This window comes from Notamacropus eugenii, chromosome 4 (assembly GCF_028372415.1).
Source record: "Notamacropus eugenii isolate mMacEug1 chromosome 4, mMacEug1.pri_v2, whole genome shotgun sequence".
NCBI lineage: Eukaryota > Metazoa > Chordata > Mammalia > Diprotodontia > Macropodidae > Notamacropus > Notamacropus eugenii.
In genome coordinates, this window is record NC_092875.1 from 417,295,656 (window position 1) to 417,322,947 (window position 27,292).

Consider the following 27,292-nt stretch of genomic DNA (forward strand, 5'->3'; position numbering starts at 1 on the left):
AGAATAGTCTGCTGGTGCCTTGAACCTAGAACATAGCTCTCCTCACAGCACTTTGCTAAAGAAGTGAATGAACAAATAATTGAGTGACTATTAGATAACACTCATTATGCTACAAATCCCTAAATTGTGAGACTAGTAAAAAGAGTACTGGATGAGGAGTCCTCTTCCTTTTTGAACATTTGCTTTGATACTTCTAACTTTCTCTTCATGGATACTCAATCATCTCCAGGTTTGCAATTCAATTCGATTCAATTTAGTAAAGATTTATTAAGCACCTAATATGAGTATGATATTCTATGAACTAGGGATACAAAAACCCCAAAGCACAAAAATCCCATTTCCTGAGGACCTTGCAGTTATACTGGGAAGGAAACAATTTGGTAGTAGGTAAGTAAATACAAGTCACATACAAAGTAATGCTAAGTAATTTCATGAGGAATAATTCACTAATGACTGGGGAAATCAGAAAAGCCCTCATGTAGGTAGGGGTACTTGATTTGTGCTTGAAGGGAAGCTAGGGATTTTACAAGGTAGAGGTAAAAAGGGGGTGAATTACAGGTGCATCATTTCTCTCTTCCACCCATCTGACTGTTCCTTCTTAGTTTCACTCCCCAGGTCATCATCTTTGGACCAAACCTTATCTATGAGTATATTCCTAGGTTCTGTCCTGGGTCTTCCTGACTCTGAGTAATCTCATTGGCTCCCATGGATTTAGCTTTTCTAAGCAGATAGTCTCTTAAATCTACATAACAAAGCCTCCATCTCTCTCCAGAAATCCTGTTTTACATCACTCACTGCCTGTTGGACTTCTCCATCTGGATGCTTTAAAGACATCTCAAATGCACCGTGTGTGAAGCTGAACTCATTGTCTTTCTCCCTAAACTCATCCTCCTTCTAACTTTACTATTGTTGTTAAGGGCACCACCATTCTTCTAGTTACCCGAATTCACATGCCAGAATCATCCTGGACTCTTCAATCTGATCAGTTGATTTGATCTTGTTAGCTGTTAAGTCTTGTTGCATTTGGATCCTCTCCACTCATGCTGCGACCACCTTGGTTCAGGTCCTAATCACTGGGCTACTGTAGTAGTCTCCTAATTGGCTACCTCATCCTCTAGTTTTTCTCATTTCCAATCTTCTTTCAAATAGATGTCAAATTGACATTCTTAAAGCACAGACTTGTGCAAGTGACTCTCCTACTTCTGGAGAAACTCTCTAGGACAAAACCCCAACTCCTCCGCTCGGCATTTAAGACCTCTCATGATCCAGCTCCACATTCTGGACCTATTTTACCTTATTCTTTCATAAACATGCTATGTTCCAGCCAAAATGGCCAGTTGCTGTTCCCATAGATGACATTCCATTTTATGTTTCTGTATATTTTCTGTTTTAAAATCTTATTTATTTATTCTGAATTTAAGAAATAAAAAAAAAGCATTTCTATAACAAAGTAGAATAGAAAAAAGATGATTGCTCATGAAACTATAAATCCATGGCGGACAACTTGCATTCCTTTTAAATACATAATAAAATTATCATATGACTTTCTTTATCCCTCTCTTTTTCCTTCCCTTCCTTCCCCCTCCCACCCTAGAGATGGCTACCATTAGATACAAATGTGTGGGTATATTATGTGTGTGTATTTTTATATATATATATATATATATATATATATATATACACATATGCATTTTTAATTTTTATATATATATGACCATTTTATTTATTTATTTATATATGTAAGACCATTTTATACTTCCATTTGTCAGTTCTTTTTCTGGCTGCAGGTAGCGTCTTGTTTCATGAGTCCTTTGTGGTTAATTTGGATAGTTATAATAGCCAAAATGACCTGGTTGCTCAAAGCTGCTGTTAAAACATATTGCTGTTACTGCATACAACTAATTGTCTTCCATTTTTGGAAAGTTCTCCTTCATCTCTGCTTCTGGGACTCCCTTGATCCCTTCAAGAGCCAGCTTCTACACAAGACCTTTCCTGATTTCCCCTATTTACTGAGATTCTCTCTCCATTTCCTTCCAAAATTATTTGTATCTCATTTGCATAATTATGTACTTACTTATTTGTGCACATGTTGGTCCTTCTTGGTCATAAACAAGTTCCTGGAAGACAAGAGACCTTTGTTTCTGCCATGTGTCCCTGATACCTGGTATACTGTCGGCACTTAATACATACCTTTGAATTGAACTGAATTGGAATCCCTGGGTTCAGAGCTGGAAGGGTCTAGTTTTTACTTCTTCATCATCTTGTCCAGGGGTAGGGAAGCTGTGGCCTCAAGACCATATGTGGTCCTCTAGGTCCTCAAGTGTGGCCCTTTGACAGAATCCAAACTTCATAGCACAAATCCCCTTAATAAAAGGATTTGTTCTGTAAAACTCAGACTCAGTCAAAAGGCCACATCCAAGGCCCTAGAAGGACACACATGGCTTGAGGCTGCAGGTTCCCCATCCCTGGTCTAGCTGGTGACACCCTGAGAAGTCACAGAAACAAGATAGGAACCTGAGGTTTTTAACTCTAAATCCACTGCTATTTCTACTTCAATATTTGTGTCATGAGACCTGGATCCTAGTTATTCATCCATCCATTCAAAAAAACATTTACTAAGTACAGAGTACTTTGTTAGGCAATGAGGTAGGATAAAAAAAGGAATAAAAAATGGCATCATTAAAAATGGTACCATGTTTTTTTTTTAATGATTTTTGTGACTGTTCAGTTGACTTTTTGTGACCTCATTTGGGGTTTTCTTGGTGAAGATACTGGAGTGGTTTGCCATTTCCTTCTCCAGCTCATTTTATAGATGAGAAAACTGAGGCAAACAAGGTTAAGTCACTTGCCCAGGATCACAAAGCTACTAAGTGTCTGAGGTCAAATTTGAACTCAGGGCTTCCTGACTCTAAGCCCAGCACTCTATCCACTGTGACACCTAGCTATCCTCATGAGTATATTAAGTGTAATGCTAAGTATAATATGATAAAAATCTAAATTTCAGGCCAGTCACAAACTCACCATGTCAGTAGTATCCAAAGTGGAGACCCAGAATCAGAGCCCAAGGGAACTATGTTCTGAACTCAAAGGGGATGTGATTAGTTAATCAGAGACTGGAAAATGGGGCATATACCATCCTATCGGCAATGGCCACAAGCAAAGGAAATATCTTCCCCCAGCACTCCCTTACTCTGACTCATCTCTCTGCTATTCAAGTTCCCAAGCTTTTCCTTTCTAATCCACGTATAGATCCATAATGAAGTTAGAGCCCAAGTGCTTCCCAGGCCTTGATAGCTAGCTGCTTAGATGTTATTGGGAAAATCACTTTCCCCTGTTCCCCAACATGTCTTCCCCAAAATATCTTCCTCCTGCTCTTCGGATTACTTCCTGACTATAGCAAGAACCCTTGGAGGACAAAAGAGAGGAGGCTCTATCCTAGGGATAGGTAACCTGCAGCCTTGAGGCCACATGTGGCCTCTATCCTCTGGAGTAGTGACCAGTAAGAGCCTCATCTCCCCCTTTTTGTTTTAGGGGGGATGGAATGACTGGCACTAGATGAACAGGCATGGATGGGTTGTTACCTGCATCATAGAACTTGTTACATCTTTCTCCCCAAATGTATTCCTCTACCAAACTCTTTAGTTACTTTTAAAGGTACCACTATCCTCCTGGTGACCAGATTCACAACCTGTGTATCCTCAATCTCATCCCATATATCCCAATCAAATGCTAAATTCTTACATTTCTACCTTCACAACATCTCTCACATCTGTCTTCTTTACTCACACAGGATTATCACACCAGCCTCCTAATGCATCTCCCTGCCTCTAGCCTCTTCCTCCTCCCGTACAACCTCTACTACAGAGATGCTAAAGGGATTTTCCTAAAGCACAGGTCTGACCACTCCCCAGGCTCAAACAACTCCTGTGGCTCCCTATTGACTGCAGGATAAAACATCATTTTGTTTTTACCTCCCACTTTTAAATTTGTATTTATGGTCTGCATCTTCTTTCACAACATGAGTAATATGGTAATGTTTTGCATGACTGAACATGTATCACCTGTATCAAATTGCTTACTGTCTGAGGGAGGGAGGGAGAAAGAAAATTTGGAACTAAACATTTTAAAAAAAAGAACGTTAAAAATAGTCTTTACATGTTACTGGGGAAAAACATTTTTTAAAATTTATTTACTTCTACTTAAGTATAAGTTTTATAATGCATAAAATGGGGAAAATATTTTTAAAAATTTATTTAATTCTACTTACATATAAGTTTTATAATGCATAAAACTATTAATACAGGCATACATGTATATCATTTATAAGGAAATTTAGGGATATATGTCTAACAAAATTTTATTGATGGGATACATAATTAGAAAACTTCAGAGTCCACCACACTATGTATCTAGTTACTCGACTTACTGAAAGGCACCAGAGTTGGAATTGAAGTTAGCAGGCCTGGGTTTAAGTTCTAGTTTTGATACTTGAACCATAGATCTTAGATGTGGAGGTAACTTTACATGGCACCCTCAAGTCTAATCTCCCAACAAACCCAAGAGTCATTGTTGTAAAATTCATCTAGTTTCTGCTAGAACACTTTCCATGATGGAGAATGACTCAAATGAACTTCTCTGCATCTTAGTTTTCTCATCTGTAAAATGAGGATAATAATACTGGTACTATGGACACTTCACTGAATTGTGAGGAAATTGCTTTGTAAACTATGAAGGTTCACGTAAATTTGAGTTATTATTAAGAACTTCTCTGGATCTCAGTTTCCTCATCTATAAATTGATGTGATTCCAACAGATAATGCCAAAAGTACCTTTCAGCTAGATAATTCATTTATTTCTCTTACTTGTTAGAGCATAGCAAACATCTCCCAAGGAATTCTCATCCAAAAGGCAAGATGGCTTCCTTCTTACCTTCTGAGATATTTCAGTATGCCTAGTAGTCAATGCCTAGGTCTGAAGAGTGCCTAGTAACCCTAGAAACTGGGGACAAGGTCAAAAAAATGACTCCCTTTGAAACTGAAGCTAATAATAGTTCATATAAATAGAAGGGATGAGCCACCTGTGGAAATCTTCCCAGCAGTGACCCATCCTAAGAAATGGTTTCATAGGATCACAGTATTATAGGATTTAGACCTGGAAGGAACCTTACAGGTCAAGTCCAAACTTCTCATTTTACAAACAAGGGGAATAAGATCTAGAGGGTTGAAACAACTGTCCTGATTTTACACACAGCTAGTAAGCAGCGAAGCTGAGACTTGAACCCAGAACTTCTGATTCTATCTCTATAGTGACCTTTCCTCTAGCTACCATATCTCTGGTTGCGGATAAGCTGTAATCTCTTCCAAGATAATGAATCTTTGTCTTACTGTACTAGTTATAAGACCTGAAATTTACTCCTTTTATTAATTTTGAATATATTTTTACATGCTTATATACATGTATGTGTGCATCCATACACACATACACACACATCCTGCCTCTCATACACTACTCTGTCCTTTTAGAACTATTAGCTTCTTGAGGGCAGGGATTCTTTGTTTTGCCTTTTTATCACTGGAGCTTAGCACAGTGCATAGCTGAGCACATAATAGGTGCTTAATAAGATGTTTCTTGTTTGATTTATTGAGCCCCTAAGATTTCCTTTCAAAGATGAATGGGGAAGAGTATATGGATAAATGTTATTCCTACTTATATGCTGTAAAGATACAATTGCATTGCATATCTTACTATGAAAGTGTATTGTCTTTATTGAGCGTCTAAAATGCAGATTCCTTTTATTATGCTATATTGTTAGACTAGGAAAAAGGCTTTAAAGTGGGCCAAGAGTGCCCAAAACCCTTCCCTCTTGAACTTCCCAGATCATCTCACAAATTATGATTAATTTGCATTAACACGTTCTGCTTTTACAGTGCAAATGACCCTTCACTGGGGAGTTTCCTTCACACCTTAGTGCAAATTATTTTAATAAGCTAAACTAATCAGCAGCTAGCTAAGGCTTGCAAAGGGGTGAGCTGTGGAGTGAAGGAATTTTGATTGGGGGATGGAAGAAAGAGAGAAAATTTAGGTGATAAGAATAGGCCTGGATAGACAGTCATAAGATGACATGAAGGCACTGGAAGTCCAGGGATCAGATGAGAGGAAACAGATGACAAAATCAAAATATTTTGTACTTAAATTTTGTCTATTTTGCATTTTCCTGCAAAAAGCTGGCAGAGTCACTCCTTTAGGCTGCTGATGTTCCAGTTAAGGTAAAAGATTAGTTTGTTAGGCTGCAGTTCTCAGATCCCCACAGTTCAAATGTCCCTTCCCAAATCTATGCCAGTGCCAGTCAGATTCACAGTCTAGTTCATTTTGACATTGTTTTTGTCTAGTCCTTTCAGTTACGTCTGAATCTCTGTGACCTTTGGCTGGAGGAGTGGTGTTTCTCACCAAAGATCCTGGAGTGGTTTGCCATTTCCTTCTCTAGCTCATTTTACAGATGAGGAAACTGAAGCAAACAGGGTTAAGTGACTTCCTCAGTGTCACACACAGCTAGTCAGTGGTAGAGACTGTATTTGAACTCAGGTCTTTCTGACTCCAGACCTGGCACTTTATCCACTGTACCACCCTCATGATCCAGTCTCCATCCATTCCCTAGTTGGGATTCCCATACCATAGAAAAAGAGACAAGAGAACAAGATAGAGAAAGAGGAAATGGAAGAGATACATAGATATGCTCACCAAATTTTATATTCTGCCCCCTTCTATTCAATTAATACCATAGTATGATATAACATTTTGGGGATATCCCACTTGGGAGGAGCTACTTTCCATGAACAGTGATGACCTACTGTATATAGAACAACTAACAGACATTAAATTGATCTGCCTCCTCCTTAAGCCATGTCAGATGAAAACCCATTCTAACTTAAACTAAACTATGGAGAATTTTTAAGACTCTAAGTTGTGGAGAAGGTGTTGAACTACATTGGTAGAGGGAGTTTACTCATTCCATGTCAATTAAATCAAAGGTCCAGTGTCCATCATTATGGATAATGAAATCAAGCCCCTCATCTAGCCATAAATTCCAAAAAATTCTCCATTATGGCAAATGTCCTGCATTTTAACACATACAGGCCATGTAACCAATCTTTCAAAGCCCAACATAATTATCCAAGTCTATAGGTTTCAGAGCAGATAGATATTTTCTTATTTAGAGTTTCCTGTCTCAATGCAATCATAGGTCTTCCCATCTCACTCTATCACTCAACTAATTTACTTGTGCTCTGAATCCCATTGTCTCCTAAATTCCCTCTGCCTCTCCCCCACACCTTAGGATCTTGTTCCAATAGAGGAATGCCTCCTCTCTCTAGAACCTTCAGTCTCTTTCTCCATGGCTTCTTCCACTTTGATTACAAATTTACCCAAACTTCACCAATGTTTTAAAAAAGCCTTTTCTTGACATTATAACCAGTCCAGGTATTTCTCAATCCTTCTCCCTTTCACTAATAAGTTTCTTGAAAAAAAGGGGTCTACCCAATGCCTCCACTTTTCCAGATATTCACTCTCTTCTCAATACCTTGGAATCTGGATTCCAGAAAGACTGGTTGATGTCCTCCGTCTTCAAAGAGAACCAAAATGACATCACCATTGTAAAGTGGAATTTCAGCGTGTCCTACTGTGGCTGATCAGACCAATATGAGCTTGGAATGCTCTACCACAGGTTGGGCAAAGATAGTCTGTATGAATATTTGGGGTGGATATCCCAAACTTGTGCATCCTGCGTTTACTTTGTTCTGTCTCAATTCTGCTTTGCTCAAAGAGTACAGCACCTTTTCTGATGTGTGCACGCCATGCTGAGTGATCCTGTGCCAGTTTCTCCCAAGTTGCATAGTCAAATCCAAAGTTTTTGAGAGAGACCTTGAGAGTATCCTTGTATCGTTTCTTCTGGCCACCATGTGACCGCCTGCCCCATGCAAGTTCTCTATAAAATAGTCTTTTTGGCAAGCATGCATTTTGTATTTGAACAATGTGGCCAGCCCATCTGAGTTGCACTCTCTGAAGTATAGTTTGAATACTTGGCAGTTCAACTTGAGCAAGGATTTCAGTGTCTGGTACCCCATCCTGCCAGGTGATCCTCAGAATCTTCCTAAGACAGTTCAAATGGAAGCGATTCAGTTTCATAGCATGGCACTGCTCTGGCCAATGTTGGAGCTGGGAGGAGACACTGTGGGCTATTGGGGGCTTCCCAGAGACCCCCGTCATCCCGGGCTTGTCTTATGGTATTTCCTCTCTGGCCAGTGTTTTTCCCCAGGCAGGTGCCTGCCTTGGCTTTCCCTTGTGAGTGTTCTGCTCAGCCGCAGTGTCTCTGGGCTTATCGCTGGTCTTCTGCTTCAGCTTGCTTCTTTGAGGTGTTGTGGCTGATGTTGTCCAGAAAGACTACTAGTTTACTGAAACTACTCTCTTATGGTCATCAGTGACTCTAACCAACCAGTTCAATGGCTTTAAAAAAATTCTTCTGCCTTGATCTCTCAGCAGCATTTGATACTGCTGACCAATTCTACTGAATATGTTCTCATTTCTTCCATAGTAGAGCAGATAGAGGGGTGGATGTGGAGTCAGGAAGATCTGAGTTTGAATCCCACTGCAAATACTAACTAGCTTTGTGACTGGACAAATCACTTAACCTCTCTGAGTGTCAGTTTTCTTATCTGTAAAATAAGAATGATAACATCTCTAGAACCACCCTTGAAGGGTCACTTTTTTTGTGACGATCAAATGAGAAGATGTATACTTTTCAAACCTTTAAAGTCTGTAAGTTACAATTATTATTCAATCATAATAATAGTTGGCATTTACCCATCTCTTTAAGGTTTACATAGCACTTTACATTTATTATTTGATACAAAAACCCTGTGAAGTGGATGCTATTAATTCTCCCATTTTTGGATGAGAATACTGAAACTAGAAGAGGTTAAATAGCCTGCCCAAAGTCATCACAGCAAGTAAGTGTCTGAGGCAGGTCTTGTTGACTTCAAGGCCTATGCTCTATCCATAAAGACATTCCATTCAATTTTTCCAGTATTTCTAACCACATCTTCTATATTTCCTTTACTGGCACTCTCATCAGAACCCCATAATGTAGGTGTTCCCCAAGGTCTGTGTCCAGGCTGCTATACTCTCTCTTGGCAATTTCATTCACTACCATAGTCCCAAAGGGAGATCTCCAGCCCTGACCTCTTCTGTGTTTTATACTCCCCTCACCCATCTGCTACAGGGTAGATTCCTCTGAATGGATCATTAATATCTAAAACAGCAAATATATCCCCCATCTCTTTCCAAACAAAAAAGAACCTATTCCTCTGTCTGATTTTGCTGTTTAAATCCATTAGTACCATCATTCATCCAGACTCCCACATTCAAAATTTTGGGGTTCTCTTTAATTGTACTTTTGTTGATTCCATTTTCACAGTATTTCTCCTCTCCATTCTTTCCTTTCCATTCCTACTCTCATCATTTTGTATTTTGTTGTTCAGTTGGTTCAAGTGAGTCTTCCCCATGGACCAGAGCACACCAGGCCCTTCTATCCTCCACTATCTTTCAAAGTCTGCCCAATATATGCTTGTTGTTTCCATGACATTATCTGTCCATCTCATCTTCTTCCATCTCCTTTTCCTTTTGCCTTCAATCTTTCCCAACATCAAGGTCTTTACCAATGAATCCTACCTTCTCATTATGTGGCCAAAGTACTTAAGTTTCAGCTTCAGCATTTGTCCTTCTAATGAATAGAATGAGTTAATTTTTTTAAGCATTGACTGATTTGACCTCCCTGTTGTCCAAGAGACTCTCAAAAATCTTTTCTAGCACCCACAATTCAAAAGTGTTGATTCTGTGATGCTCAGTTTTCCTTATAGTCCAACTCTCACAGCCACACATTGCTATTGGAAAACCATAGCTTTGACTATAAGGAGCTTTGTTAGCAAGGTGATGTTTCAGCTCCTCAGCATCTGCATGGACCTCAGCAATAGCTTCTTTATACATCTTTTTTACTTCATTCTTTCCTTACATTGATCCATCCTTAATCTCGCTGCTAGAGTAGTCTTTCTTTACAGATTTAGTCATGTCATACTGCTGCTAAAATTTTTCTTTAGAGGCTTATTGTACATGTTGCAAACTAAGTTCTTCCTCTTCTGCCAGGCTTTCGAGAACCTTCACAGCCTAGCACTAGCCCACCTTAAGAATTTCACCTCATTTTATTCATTTACCTCCCATGTGATCTAGCCAAGCTACATTGCTTTCTTATCTCTGCATCTGCCGTGTTCCTCATTATATCACTTTGTTCATCCTATTTCTTATACCCAGAATATCTTCCTTATCTCTTTTTACATGTTTTATTCCCTCCTAATCTGTTAAAACCCAATCCAAATGTCACCCTTTCCGTAAAGCCTTCTCTTATACCCCATGCTTGTACCAATTTTCTTCCTCAAAACTCAGAGAGCACCTTTTGGGGAGGCAACTCTCTAATTTGCTTATAATCAATGCTGATTATATAAGCTCTCTCTCCATATATATATATATATACATATACTATATATAGTATAATGTTTTTATAATCAATATTGATTATATATATCTACATATTATTAACATATATTGATTACATAAATCTCTATGATTTGCTTTCCTATTAGACATATGTAGACTATGCTCTATGAAGGCAGAGACCATGTTTTCTCTAAACATCACATAATCCCAGCACCAAGCACAGTGCTCTCTCTGATTACAGATAATATTTAAAAAATATTCATTGAATGAATGCATGAACACCACTTTTTTTCAAACAATTCTTTATCATATTTATAATGCATTCTTCAAGACTGCACTGTATACTGGATAGAGCGCTGGTCTTAGAATCAGGAAGACCTGAGTTGGACTCCTCAGATACTTTCTAGCTCTGTGACTTCAGATATGTCACTTAACCTTTCTAGGCCTCAGTTTCCTCATCTGTCAAATAAAGAGTTCAGACTGGATGATCTCTATGATTCCTTCTAGCTCTAAATCCATGATGAAGCTAGTTTTTACTAATGCCAGATAGCCAAGAGGTCCAAGATGGTTGTACTAAGGTGATTCACATGGGAGAAGAAATGGACAGAAGATGAGAAATAGAATTATGAGATCACATACTTTCATAAGAGGAAGGAATAATTTCATCCAATTCATTCATTTTACATCTTGAAAGGGCCATAAAGCAACATGTCAACCACAAAGTCCTATACAGATGCTTTACCTAAACTTCCTTTCTTATCTAAACTTGGTATTTCCCTCAGTTCTCACACAATGTTCTGAATACATTCAACTTTTAGTAAATGTCTGTGTAATTGTTTAATTGAATGAAAGATCCTCAATTTAACTGACTTGACCAAGGTCACATGGCTAGTTAGAAGCAGAATCAAGTCTATAATCTGAGTCTTTGGTTCTTTTCATTATACATTGCTACAAAAACTTAAGTCAGAACAAAAGCTGAGTCTCAATTTGGAAACAAAAAATGGCATATAGAATAAAAGGTCACAGAGTCATGGTGGACCCTCTGTTTTTTCTGAATGACAGATATGGCCTAGATGCTAATACTCTGGTTAGATCCTATCTAAGAAAGTAGTTTCCTGGAATTAAAAAGGAGCAATCATGTCTGGATTCAATTAACTTAACATACATACTCCAACAGATCCGTGTTCTTATTAATTTGAGTACCTGCTCCACTGGTCCTAAGCATAATCCATCCATGCCTGACCAATCTATGTGACCCTTATTCATAAAACTCCACATGAGGCCCACTCAACACACTGAGGACTTTCTTCTGACATTACTTAGATATCATAATGACCACAAGGTTCCCAAAGTGAGTGATACTGCCCCCTTGGTGTGGTGGCTGGAATGATTCAGGAGGATCGGGGGGATAGGGGTAGTAGTAGCCTCTGGTGCAATTGAGAGGCATTAAATAAAAATAAGGGGGTAGTGGAAGCATAAGGAAATAAGAGAAGATAAGAAAGTTTTGAAAAACCATTCAAATGTTTCATCTGTTGTGAAACAGAGTTAAAATCATAGCGATTACATTATTTACCAAATAAACACACAAAATGCAATTTATAATTGATCAGTGGTCAGGTCTGCTGACAGGTCTTAACAAGTAAGTGTTGGCAGGTGAGGAGGTTGCGCTGGGAAGCGCAGCAGGCGTTGGCCAGAATATGTGTGTGTAATGACTTGTTTATAATACAATACTTTGTGATTACATGATGCAATATTGAGTCATCAAAATTTTAATGCAGGAAAAAGCATGAATTTATAATAAATTATTAAACTTAAGATGCATCATTTTATAAAAAATTATACATTTTTTTGAAATTACATAAATTAAAAAGAACATTGAAGGGTTAAAGAAAATAGATTTCAGGGGGTAGAAACACTGAGTAATTTTCTCTTGAAAAGGGGGCAGTAGGACAAAACTTTGGGAACCTCTGGTCCATACAAACCCTGCTCCCCTGCTTTATTTTGGTGTGGAGATGACCTTGGTTTCTCAGAGAGTGGAGTAAAAGTTCTGACAGATTCTACCAAGCCAGGCAGTTTTTAATTATAGTCCCGTGGAAGCCCAGTGGAGAGGTTAATGTGGGGAGGCTAAATATGGAGAAGCAATGTCATCAGAAGACTGGTCCCTAGATCTTCTCTGCTACCCTATGTGACTATGGACTGCAGAACAGAAGACCTAGTTGCTTAGTGGTAAGTGGATCTCATTTCCACCCCAGGTGCTGAGAATCTTTTATGTGGCATGGATCAAGGCTGTTAAAAGTTAAGGTCCTTGTTGGATTTCCTTTAAAGTAGCATAAGACTGGGGTGACTCAGGACTGACTCCCACTTTTGTGACTAGAGCAGGTAGGTGGCACCATGGATAGAGTACCTGGCTTGAAGTCAGGAAGACTCATCTTCCTGAGTCCAACTCTAGCCTCAGACACTCACTAGCTTTGGGCAAATCACTTCCCTCAGTTTCCCTCAGTTCCTCAACTGTAAAATGAGGTAGAGAAGGAAGTGGCAAACCACTCCAAAATCTAGAAAGAGTTGGATATGACTGAACAATGACACAACTCAGAACTGGGACCAACCTAGGATCTAGATCTGAGATAGCTCTGGTTATAACCACACACATTTTCTGGGGTTGCCTCTGAACTGGGGCTTAGAGAGAGGAGGAGTATTCTTTTGTGAAATATTCTACTCCCTGCTTTTCAGTGGCTCATTAGATAATTGTGAATATGGATAAACTCATTCTTACCAGCATCTAGCTGGTGAAGCTTGTGCCAAGATTTCACATTCAGAACAGTCCTGAGGAGTCATGGAGGGGAGAGAGTTACATTAGCCAGCAAGGAGTCAGGGCTAGTTGCCAGAGTAATACCTTTTTCTATTTTACCAAAATTTTGAATATTTATAAGGTCATTTGGAAAGTCGTAGAAAAATGATCAAATCACAGAATTTTAGAGCTGGAAAGGATCTTGGGCATTTAACTTCTCCAGGACTTGGTTTCCTTATCTCTAAAATAAAGGGGTTGGATTAGATGGACCTTATAGTTCATTCCACCTTTAAGTCTATGATCTCTATAACCTTAGAAATAATCTAATCTAACCCTCTCATTTTGTTGATGAGGAAAGTAGGACTTAGGAAGATTAAACCACCAAGCCAACATAGTATTGTGTTGTCATTACTTCCATTCATCAGCTTCTCTAAACATGGATGGATAGCTCAAATGTAAAACAAGAACTAGAAGAAAAAACCTGCAATTTCTTCTGAATGCAAATTATAACTTCAGTTGATTTGTACAAACCGTACCCTCAGTAAGTGCTGAGAAGACTAGCTCTTAAGTCAGAGAACAAGCAATGAAAACCAAATGACAGACTGGCGTTTATCATAAAGAATCTAAGGCCTCTCTTAATGAACATTTAAAACCACTAAGCAAAAGTCAATGTAATGAGAAAGCAAGGTTAGTTGAAGAAAACAGAAGACAGGAAACAGGAAGAGGGAATAGGATGGAGAAGCACAGGAATGCAGATTTAGAGGTAGACAAAATCTTAGAGACCCTCCTAGTTAATCAAAATCTCAATCTCTCTGTATCTCTCCTTCCTCTCTCCCTTCCTTCCTTGCTTTCTTCTTTCCTTTCTCTCTCTCTTCCTTTCTCTCTCTCTCTTTACCTATATCTATATATCACTCTCTTCCTCTATCTTTGTATATGTCTCTGTCTCTGTGTCTCTCTCTCAGACAGGAAAGTTAAACAACTTTCCCAAAGTCAGATGGGCAAGTAAAAGCCAGAGAGCTGAAACTGGAATTAAGGTCCTCAAACTCCAAATTCTGTGCTCTCTTTATTCTACCACATGGAGACAGAAGAGGGATGGGAAAAGAAAGAAAGCACCTTCCTTAAACCAAATTAGAACTCCAAATAAAACAAAGAGAAAAACAAATACCAACATTTGACCCTTCGGCCTTTATGTTAGACATATAAAGAAACTACTAACCAGCAGTCCTGCAGGCATTTCTGAAATAGTGGCTGGGAGGTCCCATAGTATCCATTAGGCTTCATGACACACTCCCATTACTCTTTCTTTCAGTTTTGTTCCACAGGTCACATAATACTCATTGGTGGCCACTTGGCAAGGAGGAAAGGACGACTGAGTTGGGGCTAGAACTAAGATGAAAGTTTTCTATTCACCAAACCCTTATGTCCTGATCTCTGGTTTCTTCATCTTGTAGCTTTGGTATATGAACTTGGGTCAAGTCCAGTTCATTCCTTGTCTATTCTGATGTCTGTCTGTCCTTCTGCTGTTTCCAATTCTTGCATGTGCCCTTGATGCTTCCTGGTACCAGAAAAGTAAAATAAAGCACACAGAACCATTGCCTAATGTAAAACAAGCCCTCTAACCTTTGCCCATCAAGCCTCTATGCTCTGCCAGCTGAAGCACAGCCCAAGGCCAAGCTGCACTCTCCCAGGAGGTGCCTCTCTGCCAGCCAGGCCAGCTCAGGGGGATGAAATTCTAGAACCGAACACTGACCACAATCTTAGAACAGGAGGCTCCAGGGCTTAAAGAGCCTTGAGAAGACATCTAGCCCAACCCCTTCTTTTTACAGATGAGGAAAATGATTTTAGAGGTAGGAAAAGACTATGATACTGTTCTGTCAAAGTGATCAAGTCATTTCTTATTGATGGGTTAATCTGCACAATTCTAACACAATTAGAGCCTTTCTGGGTCCTTATATCCCTGATCTTATTGTATGTATTTGACAATATTTTATTCTTACAGTGTTAGTATTTGGGTGGCTATTCAAACACTAGTATCTTTTGCATATCGAGCTTTAATAGACCTTACTTATTTGGGTACAGCTATTTTATACACAGGACCAGTTAGAATTCTGACAATTTACGTTTGGCCTCTTTGACAGATTCTTGTCCCTCATACCCCCTCTTCATCTCTAGCTCTTGGAATTCCTAGCTTCCTCTGAGGCTTGCTTCAAGGGTCACCTTCCTGAGTTTAGTTGCCATCAACCTATGACATCCCTTTGTATATATTGTGTACTCTTTCATCTGTGTGCATGTCTTTCCCCTTGTGTGTCATGGACTCTGAAAGTCTGTGACGCCAATGGCCCCCTTTCTTAGAATAATGTTTGCTTCCTATATTTATAATAGAAATAAATGCTAAATTTCAGTTAGAGGTTAGTGAAAGAGGTACATTTTTTCAGATCCAAGTCCCCTCCTGAAATCTATCCAGAGATCCCCTAAGTGTCCCCAGATCCAGGTTTGAGACCGTGTCACAGTAGAACATAAGCTCTTGAAGGTACAGACTATTTTTGTCTTTGCATCCCCAGTGCCCTAGCACAGTGCCTGGAACATAGTGACATTTAACAAATACTTGTTGATTGATCATTTGATTAATATGCCCTTAATTTGTAACAAGGGAAGGATTAGTCCTAAAAATAAAAACAAGCAGGATTTCAAGTCAATACAATAAAAAATAATTATGTTTTGGTCCTCAATACTTTGCCTCATACCCACAAATTCATAACTCATGACTTGGACCAGGGAAGTCGCTTCTTTTCATCTTAAATGGTACATAGTCTGATACAACGACAAGGGCACTGAACTAGGAATCAGGAAACCTGAGTTTTAGCTCTGTCTCTCTCTGGAAAGCTCCCTCTGTAAACTTTGGGAAACCTGGACTTCATTCTGTAAAAAGAAGGTCATGAGCTAAATGATTTTCCAAGGTCCTGTCTACCTCTGATATTCTATGGTTATATATTTGCCATTAAGTCTGGATTGCATAGTCATTATGTGGATTTGTTGCTGAAAAATATAGCCAACTGTTGTTTTTTCTCCTCTGTTGCAAACAAAAGATGAGTTCTTGGATCTGTGACTGTAGCCACTGTCAGCGTGGGGGTTTAGCCTTGTTTCTCTAGCTTTTTTATGGGCTATTCAACACTCTTTTCACAATAAGACATTTCATGGCTGTATCTACATATACTTATAAGCTAGTTAGGGAAAACGAACAGTGAATTCCTTTAAATAATCAACCAAGCAAGAAGCATTCATTAAATACCTACTATGTGCCAGGTATGATGCTAAGTGCTAGGGATATAAAGATAAAAATTAGACATACTCTGCTCTCAAGGAATTTATATTCTAATGAGGGAGACATTTCATATACACATGTATGTGTGTAGATGCACACATCTATACACATACATGCATACATATAAGATATTTACGTGTATGTATTATGTTGCAATATATACATATATATTATATTGCAAATCTATGCAAGAAAAATGCAAGGTAGTTTCACAGGAAAGGGTGTTAGCAGTTGGTAGATCAGGAAAGGCCTCATGTAGAAGGTGGCCCTTGAGTGAATCCTGAAGAAAATCAATGATTCTAAGAGCAGGTGCCACTTTAGCTACTAACTAATTCAGCTAACTATTTTCAAAATAACTTAAGCTGGTTAAAGTTTTGTTTTGTCCTTCAAATCAGTTTATTAGTGTGGTCACAACCTGTGGCAGGCTAACTCTCTGTTCTTTGATAGCTTCATAGTTATTCTGCTTCATTCAAAGTAGGGTGTCTAGGAAACCTCAAAGTAGTTCTTCAGTCCACCCTGTTTGCCACTGACCTATTTTAATTCTTCATAAAGCTATAGATTTGGTTGGGTCTTTTGTAATTACATAATATGCATGTATTATGTAATTACATAATAATATTATGATAACCAGTTGAGGCATAACAGTTTTTTATTAGATAGTAACCCCCATGAGGTCAGGGCTTCATCAAAATTTGGTATTCCTGTGGTGTCTACAATAGCACACAGTGAGTGCTTCATAACTGTTTGCTGATTTGATTTAAATGTCCAGCATCACTTCAGGTCAATCTTTGAAGGAGATCCAGAATTTTATAGCTTTTGATATACAGTTCTGCCCCTAATGTTAAATTCAGGTTGGCATGTAGTTGATGCCAGTAGAGTCAAATAGAAACACTTTTCTTTTAGTAAGGGAGGGGTTGCTTCCATGCTTTGGCCATACAAGAGAGACAGGTGGCTCATATTAATATTTGGCTTTCTAACAATTTCAGCTAATTACACATCTCCCTCACTAGGCAAAGACAAGTCATTTCCCGCATATGGTTGGGAAGGAAGCTAATAAGACAGAAGCAGGTATATATGGGCACCACTCTTCTCCTCTTATCCTTTATGACTGTCACTCATCGAAGTTAGGATCACAATGTGCTTTAAAAGCTGAGAGAAGGGATGAGGGGCGGTAGGGTGGTGGGATGATGATGAGGGGCTCGGAGTCTTTTAAAGTAGTAATTCAGGCCAATCCCAGTCAGATCCACAAGTCTGGGAACAATTCTAGGCATTCCTCAAACCCCTCTGGGAATCAGGATTCAAGCACTCCATGGAGAGGGCCCTGAAACAGGCTGGCTGGGGTCCTCTATGTAGCCTTAGAGGAAAGAAATGTCTCCCTCACACTCATACAACATGGACTCAAACTGAGGAGGGTGCAAAGGGGGAACCCTGGCTCACTATTATCACAGGAAGAGATGTCTTCTACTAGCATGGTGGTAAATATTTTAATGACCTGCCCCATCCAGAAGAAAAAAAAAAACATTTAGAACAAACTTTTAAGTTTAATCTGTATCATTAATGTTTTCTACAACACTTTCTTAAACTCAGACCAAGGGTGGGGAACCATCTGGCCTCCAGGCCACAGGTTCTCTATCCCTGGACTAGACAATCAACAAAAGAATAAATTGAGCCTTGACTTGTAGCCCTTGCGATCTTCCAAAAATTTAAAATTTAAACCCTGAAAATTTGACAGTTGACTCTCTCAGAGCTGCCTCCAGCACACGCAGGGAAGGTATGAGTTCTCTCTACCTCTCTAATTAGGTGCAGAGAACGGAAGAGCACCTGAATTTTTGCCAATCTGATCCAGCTCATTGACCGCCTCAGGGAACAGACCTTTCTTCCTTCTAGAGGACTAAGCAGTCTTATACAAACAGTGGGATTCTAATCAGTAGTTACCACACCAGGTGTGTGGCTTCATTGGTGATAGTGGTGACTCAATCTTCAGACTTCCTGAGGACTGTTCTCTGAGCAGATGAGAATATTTAGTTTAGTTTCATCAGAAACCAGAAAAAGCAAGATCTGAAACAACTTGTTCAGTTTATTTTCTTTCTTTTTTCTTTAGAACTTGAATGCTATTTAATTTTGTGCAACGATTACAGTCATCTTGTGTAGTAAAAAATGGTGAATATGAAAAATGAAGAAGAACCATGGGGATTCTTATATAAACTGATTCAGAGTGAAATCAGCAGAACCCACAGAATGATAGACATTACAATTTTGTCAAAATAAATGAAAAGACCACAAAGTGAAAGCTAAACCTAGGCAGATGATACTCAGATACACAGTGCATAGATAATGTTACTATATATGATATATTATGTAATCCAAATATATGCATGTATATATACATATACATCTCTGTATATATGTTGTTGTGTTCGTCCTTCATTTTCAAAGAAGACCATGACATTAGAGAAATGATGATATGACTTGCACTTAACTTTGTTTTGAGTGAGGGAGGGCTGTGCAAGGTCACCAGCCTCACTTCTCCTCCTGAGCCATCTGGATCCAGTGACCAGATATTCATCAGGATGACTGGAGACGGCCCAGGATGCAATGGGAGACCTTGGCTGTTTTAGGCTAGGTCTTTTCATCTACTCACTTAGGAGGAGGTAACGCCCATTGAGTGGATAGGCCTCTTTAAGAAGTGGTCAGGGAATGACCCTTTTAATGAGCAAAAGTACATCTGAGGGAAATGAAAGAAGATACTTTTTACAATTGCAGATAGGGAAAAGGAAAAGAAACTGTATATATGTATGTATGAGCATATTTATGTATAGATGCAGCCTTAATCTCTTCCCTGAGCTTTATTCCTATAATACTAACTACCTACTAGGCATTTCAAACTGCATACCCTAGAGAAATCTTAAAAGCAACATGTCAAAACTCTTGTTCAGTTTAGTTTCAAACGAAATGGAAGAAAGTGGTGGAGTCCAGGTGGTTGGAAACAGATGTATCAGCAGACGTGGGGAGCCACTCAATTTAGGACTAGAAAGGACCTTAGAGGCCATTAAGTCTAGTCATTCCTTACCCCTTTCATTTTTACAGATAAGGAAACTGAGGTAGAGAAAAGTTAAAGGTATATGTAAGGTCATGCAGCTGGTAAGTATCCTAGGGAGAAGTTGAACCTAGGTCTTTCTGAACATCAGTCCAATGCCCTAACCATTACACACACCATGATGCCTCTGAATTTGTTGTTGTTTTGTAAGGAACTCTGTGTATCCTAAACCACAGACTTCAAAGATAGTGTTAATACAAATACCAGGTTCAGGTTAAACCTGGATTTCAATTGGAGCATCTTTATCAATAAATTACCAAGGAAGGCTGGCCTGAGAATCTAGACTAGAAGTCTCACTGTGGTGTAGAGCTGGGAAAATTATTTACCCATGCAAAGCCTAGAGGCAGGGCATAGCATCTGCTAGGCTTTATTATAATTTAAATGGAAAGGCAAAAGAAGTACCTCAGATCCCATAAGCAGCCCCTGAAGTAGTAGCCTCAGTGTCCAGAAAAGAAATAGATGGGTTCATTTTTAAAATGAGTTAGTGGATACTTGTTATGAACCTGGAGTGCCAAGAGACTATTGAGGCAATAATCTTGGGGCCATCTATGTGGACCTAGCCCAGGGTTTGCCAAACAATGTGGAATTTTTCAAGAAATGTCTGTTCTATTGACAACAGCCTAGCATAAAGAAGCAAACTGGGGAAACAAAAGGCTGTAAATATTTTGGATTGCTCTGCATGGTTTTCTTTTGAAGACTGGTGTAAGAATTTTGACTTTTTGATGTAAGAAATGTGAGGATAAAAATTAAATAAAAAGAGGCAGTATAATACTCAGTAAAGAGAACTGCTTTTGGAGTCAGAGGCATGGAGTCAGCCTTGCTATTTAAGGGAAAGTTATCTGACTTTTCCGGCCCCTGGCTTTTCATCAGTAAAATATGAGAATTGGAAGAGAGGCCTCTAAGGTTCCTTATGGCTATAAATCTGTGATTTTATTAGCTTGTGATATTAGATGATATAAAGAAATCAACCATTCCTAAAAATGGAAGGCAAAAGTATTTTTAGTATAAAAATGCCCAATTCTGCACACAAAGGTCAGTTAATCTGCCAACAACTCTTTATTAAACACTATATGACAAGGTCTGTAGTAAGTATGAGATACAAAGAAAGGCAAAAATATGGTCCTTGCCCTCAAGAAGCTTACTTCTAATGGGTGGATACATATACTATGCTGTATAAATAACTATATTTATCTTTACATGTAGAAGAGATGAAAAGTAATCTGGGTGGGAGGCAGTGCAGCCAAGTGGATATGAGTACTGGGGCTGAAGTCGGGAAGCCTCGTATTCTTGAGTTTAAATCCAGCCTCAGAAACTTACAAGCTGCGTGACCTTGAGCAAGTCACTTGACCCCTACGCTGGAGAATAAAATGGCAAACCACTCCAGTGTCTTTGCCAAGAAAGTTTCATGGACAAAGTCCATGGGATTACGAAGAGCGGGACACAACAAAACAAGTGAAAATGATCTCAGATGGAAAGCATTAGGGAGGAGGGAGACTTCTTTCAGTAGGTGGGTTTTGAGCTGAGTCTTTTTTATATAAATTATTAATTTTTAGTTTTCATCATTCACTTCCATAATTTAAAAAATTTTCTCCACCTCCCTTCCCTTCCCCATTCCCAAGATGGCACATAATCTGATACAGGCTCTAAATATACATTCTTATTAAACATATTTTCACATTAGTCATGTTGTATAGAAGAATTTATGGGCATCCCTTTGATTTCCAGTTCTTGGCCACCACAAAAAGAGCTGCTATAAATATTGTTCTACATGTGGGTCCTTTCCCCATTTTTATGATCTCTTTGGGATATCATCCTAGAAGCGATATTGCTGGATCAAGGGGTATGCACATTTTTATAGCCCTTTGGGTATAGTTCTAAATTGATTGAACTTTGTCTTGAAGAAAGCTATGGAAACAAGGAGACAAGAGGTAAGGAAGGAGACCATTCCAGGAATGGTGGATAGCAAGCAGGTAGAAATTCAGAGTCAGGAGGTGGAACGTCACATGTGACAAACTACAAGTAGGACAGTTCAGTGGACCATAGAGGGTACAGGAAGGAGTAGAGTGGAAGTCTGGAGAGGCAGGAGAAGGTCAGGCTGTAGAGAAGTTTAAAGGCCAAACAGAAGAATTTATATTTGATCCTAGAGGTAATAGAGGGCCACTTAGAATTTACTGAGCAGAAGTGAAATGGTCAGGCATGAACTTTAGGAAAGTCACATTAGCAGTTGAGTAGAGAGGAAGGGTTAGAGAGGGGAGAAACTTGAGTTGGGAAGAATGTTAGCAATTAGGAAGGAGATGACTAATAGTCCAGAAGAGAGATGATGAGGACCTGAATGAAGGTGTTTGGTACCTGTGGAAGTAGGGAGAAGATGATGTATACAAGAGAAGTTGTCAAGGTAAAAATGATAAGATTTGGCAACAGATTAGCTACATAGGTAAGTGAGAATGAGAAATGTAGGTGACTAGAAAGATAGTGGTGCCCTCAAAACATAATAGGAAAATTAGTAAGATGGGAGGATTTGGGGAAAAGGTAATTAGTTCGATTGTGGACTTGCTGAGTTTATCTATAGAACATTTGGTGTGAGAAGTTTAAAAAGCAGTTGGTCATGAGAGACTGTAGCTCAAGACAGAGATTAGATTAAAATAGTGTTTGGGCTTTTGGTTCACAATCAAAACATTAATTAGCATTATGGTGTATTTTTCTTTATTGGACTTGAGATATTACCTCAAACTCTTAATTATATTAAGCAGTTTCTTATGTACCTATGGGAAAAGATACTAATCCTGTGATTTCATTGGTATAGGGCACAACTCCCTGATAAAGAAAGTTCTGTAAGCCAGCAGCTTTACGCTTTATGGTCTTGGAGTTGCCTAGAGTAATAAGAGGTTAAATGACTCACCCACGGTCACACAACTGGTGTGTATCATTAGGGGCATTCTAACCCAGGTTTTTCTAGCTTCAAGGACAGCATTCTATCCATTCTATGCAACACAGGACTATTAATCACCTGTGATGGTATTCAAAGCCAATGTTTAAGGTGAACACACAAAGAATGTATATAGGCTTTAAAAACAATTGGTTTAATCATATACCAGATTAGAAAACACACATATGCCAAATCTTATAGACAGAGAGTCTGAAATAAGGGTCATGAGAAAGACATCATAGGAACCAGAAGGGGATATATAACATACAAAGACCATAACAAGCCACGCTCTATTTTAGGCAATTGGATTACAACTTGGAGTGTAAATAAGGGTAACCTCTGGTGGTCTAACCAAAACAGACTTCCAAGCTAGATTTAGATTAGCTGCAGAATAATCCTGGTCCCAGGTTTTGATATAGCTTTTGAACACAACTTGTCCCAAGAGCACACCCAGGGGAAGCCATTTTGTTTTTATAGACTTCAAGGGTAGAAAATTTAATTTAATAGTAAATTTCTCTGTACAACCACTATCTGTGGAGTCTTTTCCTTTGATATGGTTTTCCACCTAATCGAGTGGTTGCTTTTACAGAAACTTGAAAGAAGCTCAGCATTCATTCTGAGAGGGAGAAAAAAAAAAGGTATGCTACTGAGTCTGAAATTATGGTTCTGTATTTTTACAGAAGTCTTTTGTAAAAAATATGGAAGCATAAGCCTTTGACTATGGTCACGGTCTTTAGAGCGTCATCATTGCTTAAACCTCACCCAATTACAAAAGTGGAGATTTTCATCCAGTTTTTGGGAGAATACTTAGTTCGACAGGGGGAAATGGTAGAGTTCCAGAAGAGATCAAGATATAAGACTACCTAAGTTATTTCACTTTCCTATCCTTCTGCTAAGGATGGAAGAAAGAAGGATGAAAAGGACGGACTCTATTTCCTTTGGTAGGTAGCCTTGGGAGTAGGCAGTAGTACAGGAGGAGGCTATTGGGACTGAATTTCTCCATCTGCTTTCCTCAAGTACAACAATTTCCTTCCTTCCAAGTCTTCCCCTCAGTCCACTCTATCACTCCTCCCTTCCACATTTCCCCATCACTAACAAACACAAGCATTTTTAAATGAGTGAAAACAAAAGGCAAAAGGTAACTAAAATTTTATGAAGACTATAACTCTTCAAAACTTAGCATGGGAAGAAACCTTAACCAAACTGAAAATTTAGATCACAAAAAATTAAAGTATTAAAGGCAAATAAAAATTGACTAAGAAAAAAAATAATGAGTGCTCTATAATTATAGTGACCAAGATTGTGTCCAGAGAAGCATAGATAAAATGCATCTGCCCGACCTTCTTTGCAAAGATGAGGAATGAATGTCAGGTATTGAAAAGCGGATTAATATATCGGCTGGCTTTGCTGAATTGCTAGTTTTCCTCTTCCTTTTTAAATTATTGCTATGGGAAGGGTAGAAAGGGATATATTCAGGAATGAAGGTGATATCAATATGGAATGAAGAGATCAATAAAGATAAAATTGAAATTTAAACAAAATTGTTAAAGTCATAATTTATCTTCAATTCTCTGACTTCCCATATATTTTTTTTTTATTAAATTTATTTATTTAACTTTTAACATTCATTTTCACAAAATTTTGGGTTACAAATTTTCTCCCCTTTTATCCCCTCCCCCCCCAAACACCAAGCATTCTGATTGCCCCTATGACCAATCTGCTCTCTCTTCTATCATCCCTCTCTGCCCTTGTCTCCATCTTCTCTTTTGTCCTGTAGGGGCAGATAGCTTTCTATACCCCTTTACCTGTTTTTCTTATTTCCTAGTGGCAAGAACATTACTCGACAGTTGATCCTAACACTTTGAGTTCCACCTTCTTTACCTCCCTCCCTCTCCACCCCTTCCCTTTGGAAGGCAAGCAATTCAATATAGGCCAAATCTGTGTAGTTTTGCAAATGACTTCCATAATAGTTGTGCTGTATAGGACTAACTATATTTCCCTCCAACCTATCCTGTCCCCCATTACTTCTATTCTCTTTTGATCCTATCCCTCCCCATGAGTGTCAACCCTGAATTGCATTCTCCTCCTCATGCCCTCCCTTCTATCATCCCCCCCACCCTGCTTGTCCCCTTATCCCCCACTTTCCTGTATTGTGAGATAGGTTTTCCTACCAAAATGAGTGTGCACTTTATTCTTTTCTTTAGTGGAATGTGATGAGAGTAGACTTCATGTTTTTCTCTCACCTCCCCTCTTTATCCCTCCACTAATGAGTCTTTTGATTGCCTCTTTTATGAGAGATAATTTGCCCCATTCAATTTCTCCCTTTCTCTTCCCAATATATTTCTCTCTCACTGCTTGATTTCATTTTGTTTTAAAGATATGATCCCATCCTATTCAATTCACTCTGTGCACTCTGTCTCTGTGTATGTGAGCGTGTGTGCATGTGTAATCCCACCCAGTACCCAGATACTGAAATGTTTCAAGAGTTACAAATATTGTCTTTCCATGTAGGAATGTAAACAGTTCAGCTTTAGTAAGTCCCTTATGACCTCACTTTGCTGTTCACCTTTTCATGGTTCTCTTCATTCTTGTGTTTGAAAGTCAAATTTTCTTTTCAGCTCTGGTCTTTTCATCAAGAATACTTGAAAATCCTCTATTTCATTGAAAGACCATTTTTTCCCCTGAAGTATTATAGTCAGTTTTGCTGGGTAGGTGATTCTTGGTTTTAGTCCTAGTTCCTTTGACTTCTGGAATATACTGTTCCATGCCCTTCGATCCCTTAATGTAGAGGCTGCTAGATCTTGTGTTATCCTGATTGTATTTCCACAATACTTGAATTGTTTCTTTCTAGCTGCCTGCAGTATTTTCTCCTTGACCTGGGAACTCTGGAATTTGGCCACAATGTTCCTAGGAGTTTCTCTTTTTGGATCTCTTTCAGGCGGTGTTCTGTGGATTCCTTGAATATTTATTTTGCCCTCTGGTTCTAGAATCTCAGGGCAGTTTTCCTTGATAATTTCATGAAAGATGATGTCTAGGCTCTTCTTTTGATCATGGCTTTCAGGTAGTCCCATAATTTTTAAATTGTCTCTCCTGGATCTATTTTCCAGGTCTGTTGTTTTTCCAATGAGATATTTCACATTATCTTCCATTTTTCCATTCTTCTCTCTTTGTTCTGTGATTTCTTGGTTTTGCATAAAGTCATTAGCCTCCATCTGTGCCATTCTAATTTTGAAAGAACTATTTTCTTCAGTGAGCTTTTGAATCTCCTTTTCCATCTGGCTAATTCTGCTTTTGAAAGCATTCTTCTCCTCATTGGCTTTTTGAACCTCTTTTGCCAATTGAGTTAGGCTAGTTTTCAAGGTGTTAATTTCTTCAACATTTTTTTGGGTCTCCCTTAGCAGGGAGCTGATCTGCTGTTCATGCTTTGACTTCATGTCTCTCATTTCTCTTCCCAGCTTTTCCTCCACCTCTCTAACTTGATTTTCAAAATTCTTTTTGAGCTCTTCCATGACCTGAGCCCATTGGGTGGGCTGGGACACAGAAGCCTTGATTTCTGTGTCTTTGCCTGATGGTAAGCATTGTTCTTCCTCATCAGAAAGGAAGGGAGGAAATGCCTGTTCGCCAAGAAAGTAACCTTCTATAGTCTTATTTCTTTTCCCTTTTCTGGGCATTTTCCCAGCCAGTGACTTGACCTCTGAATATTTTCCTCACACCCACCTCACCTCCTGATCCTCCCAGCCCGTGTTTGTGGTCTGAGATTCAAATGCTGCTTCCAGCCTCAGGGCTTTTGGCGGGGGCAGGGCTGCTATTCAGTATGAGATTATGATCTGGTGCTGAGATCGGGGCAGGGCCACCTCTCAGGCTCAGTTCCCTCAGGGGGTTTATGCGCAGACCTTCCGCAATGGATTCAAGCTCCCGCCCGCTTGGGGAGCCCCTGTCTGCAGCCGCCTCTCAGCTTCTACCTCCCGGGGGGGGGGCCTGAATTATGGGGGCACCCCACTCCCCTCTCGACCCGCCAAAGAGACTCTCTCACCCACCCCTGTCACCTGTGGGTGGAGGGACTTGTGCGGCCGCTGGAGATCCAGTCCCTGAAGCCTGCTCGGATCTGTTTCTCTCGGTGCTGCAGCCGTGGCCGCAGCAGGTCTGGGCTGGGCTTTGTGTCTGCAGCGCGACGGACCTTTTGCGAGAGGTTTGCAGATCCCTCTGTGGGTGGAGGGACCCGCGTGGCCGCTGGAGATCCTGTCTGTGAAGCCTGCTCGGATCTTTTCCTCTCGGTGCCGCGGCCGCGGCAGGGCTGCACTCAGCTCCCAGTCCCGGTGCCCAGTCCGCAGCGCGAAGGACCCCCCGGCGAGAGGTTTGCAGGTCTCTCTGGAACAGAAATCTCCCTCGCTCCAATGTTCTGTGGCCTCTGGGTGCGGAATTCGCCGTGAGTTACTTCCCTGTAGCCATTCTATGGGTTGTGGGTTCAGAGCTATGTGTATGTGCGTCTTTCTACTCCGCCATCTTGGCTCCGCCCCTGACTTCCCATATATTGTCACAATTCTGTTTTAGCCACATTCTTCATAATTAAAACATGATGAAAGTAGTTGAGACTATTTCAAACTCTTTCCAGTGCAT

The 27,292-nt window shown here is 39.5% G+C and overlaps 1 protein-coding gene across 5 annotated transcripts in view; it reads right to left on the reverse strand.

The window, feature by feature from the left end:
- Positions 1 to 27,292, reverse strand: part of GHR (growth hormone receptor) — a 253,968-nt gene that overhangs the window by 166,143 nt on the left and 60,533 nt on the right. Inside the window, exons 1-2 of one of the 5 annotated variants that reach the window (XM_072605724.1) lie at positions 14,547 to 15,135; positions 2,075 to 2,117 (exon numbers count right to left, since the gene is read on the reverse strand). The exons of 2 other annotated variants lie outside the window; for them this stretch is intronic. In XM_072605724.1, the coding sequence (XP_072461825.1) occupies positions 2,075 to 2,117; positions 14,547 to 14,564 (61 nt within the window). In that variant the 5' untranslated portion in view covers positions 14,565 to 15,135. Of the gene's footprint in view, positions 1 to 2,074; positions 2,118 to 14,546; positions 15,136 to 27,292 lie in introns of those variants that run through there. 2 more of the 5 variants (XM_072605728.1, XM_072605725.1) reach the window with 2 other exon arrangements.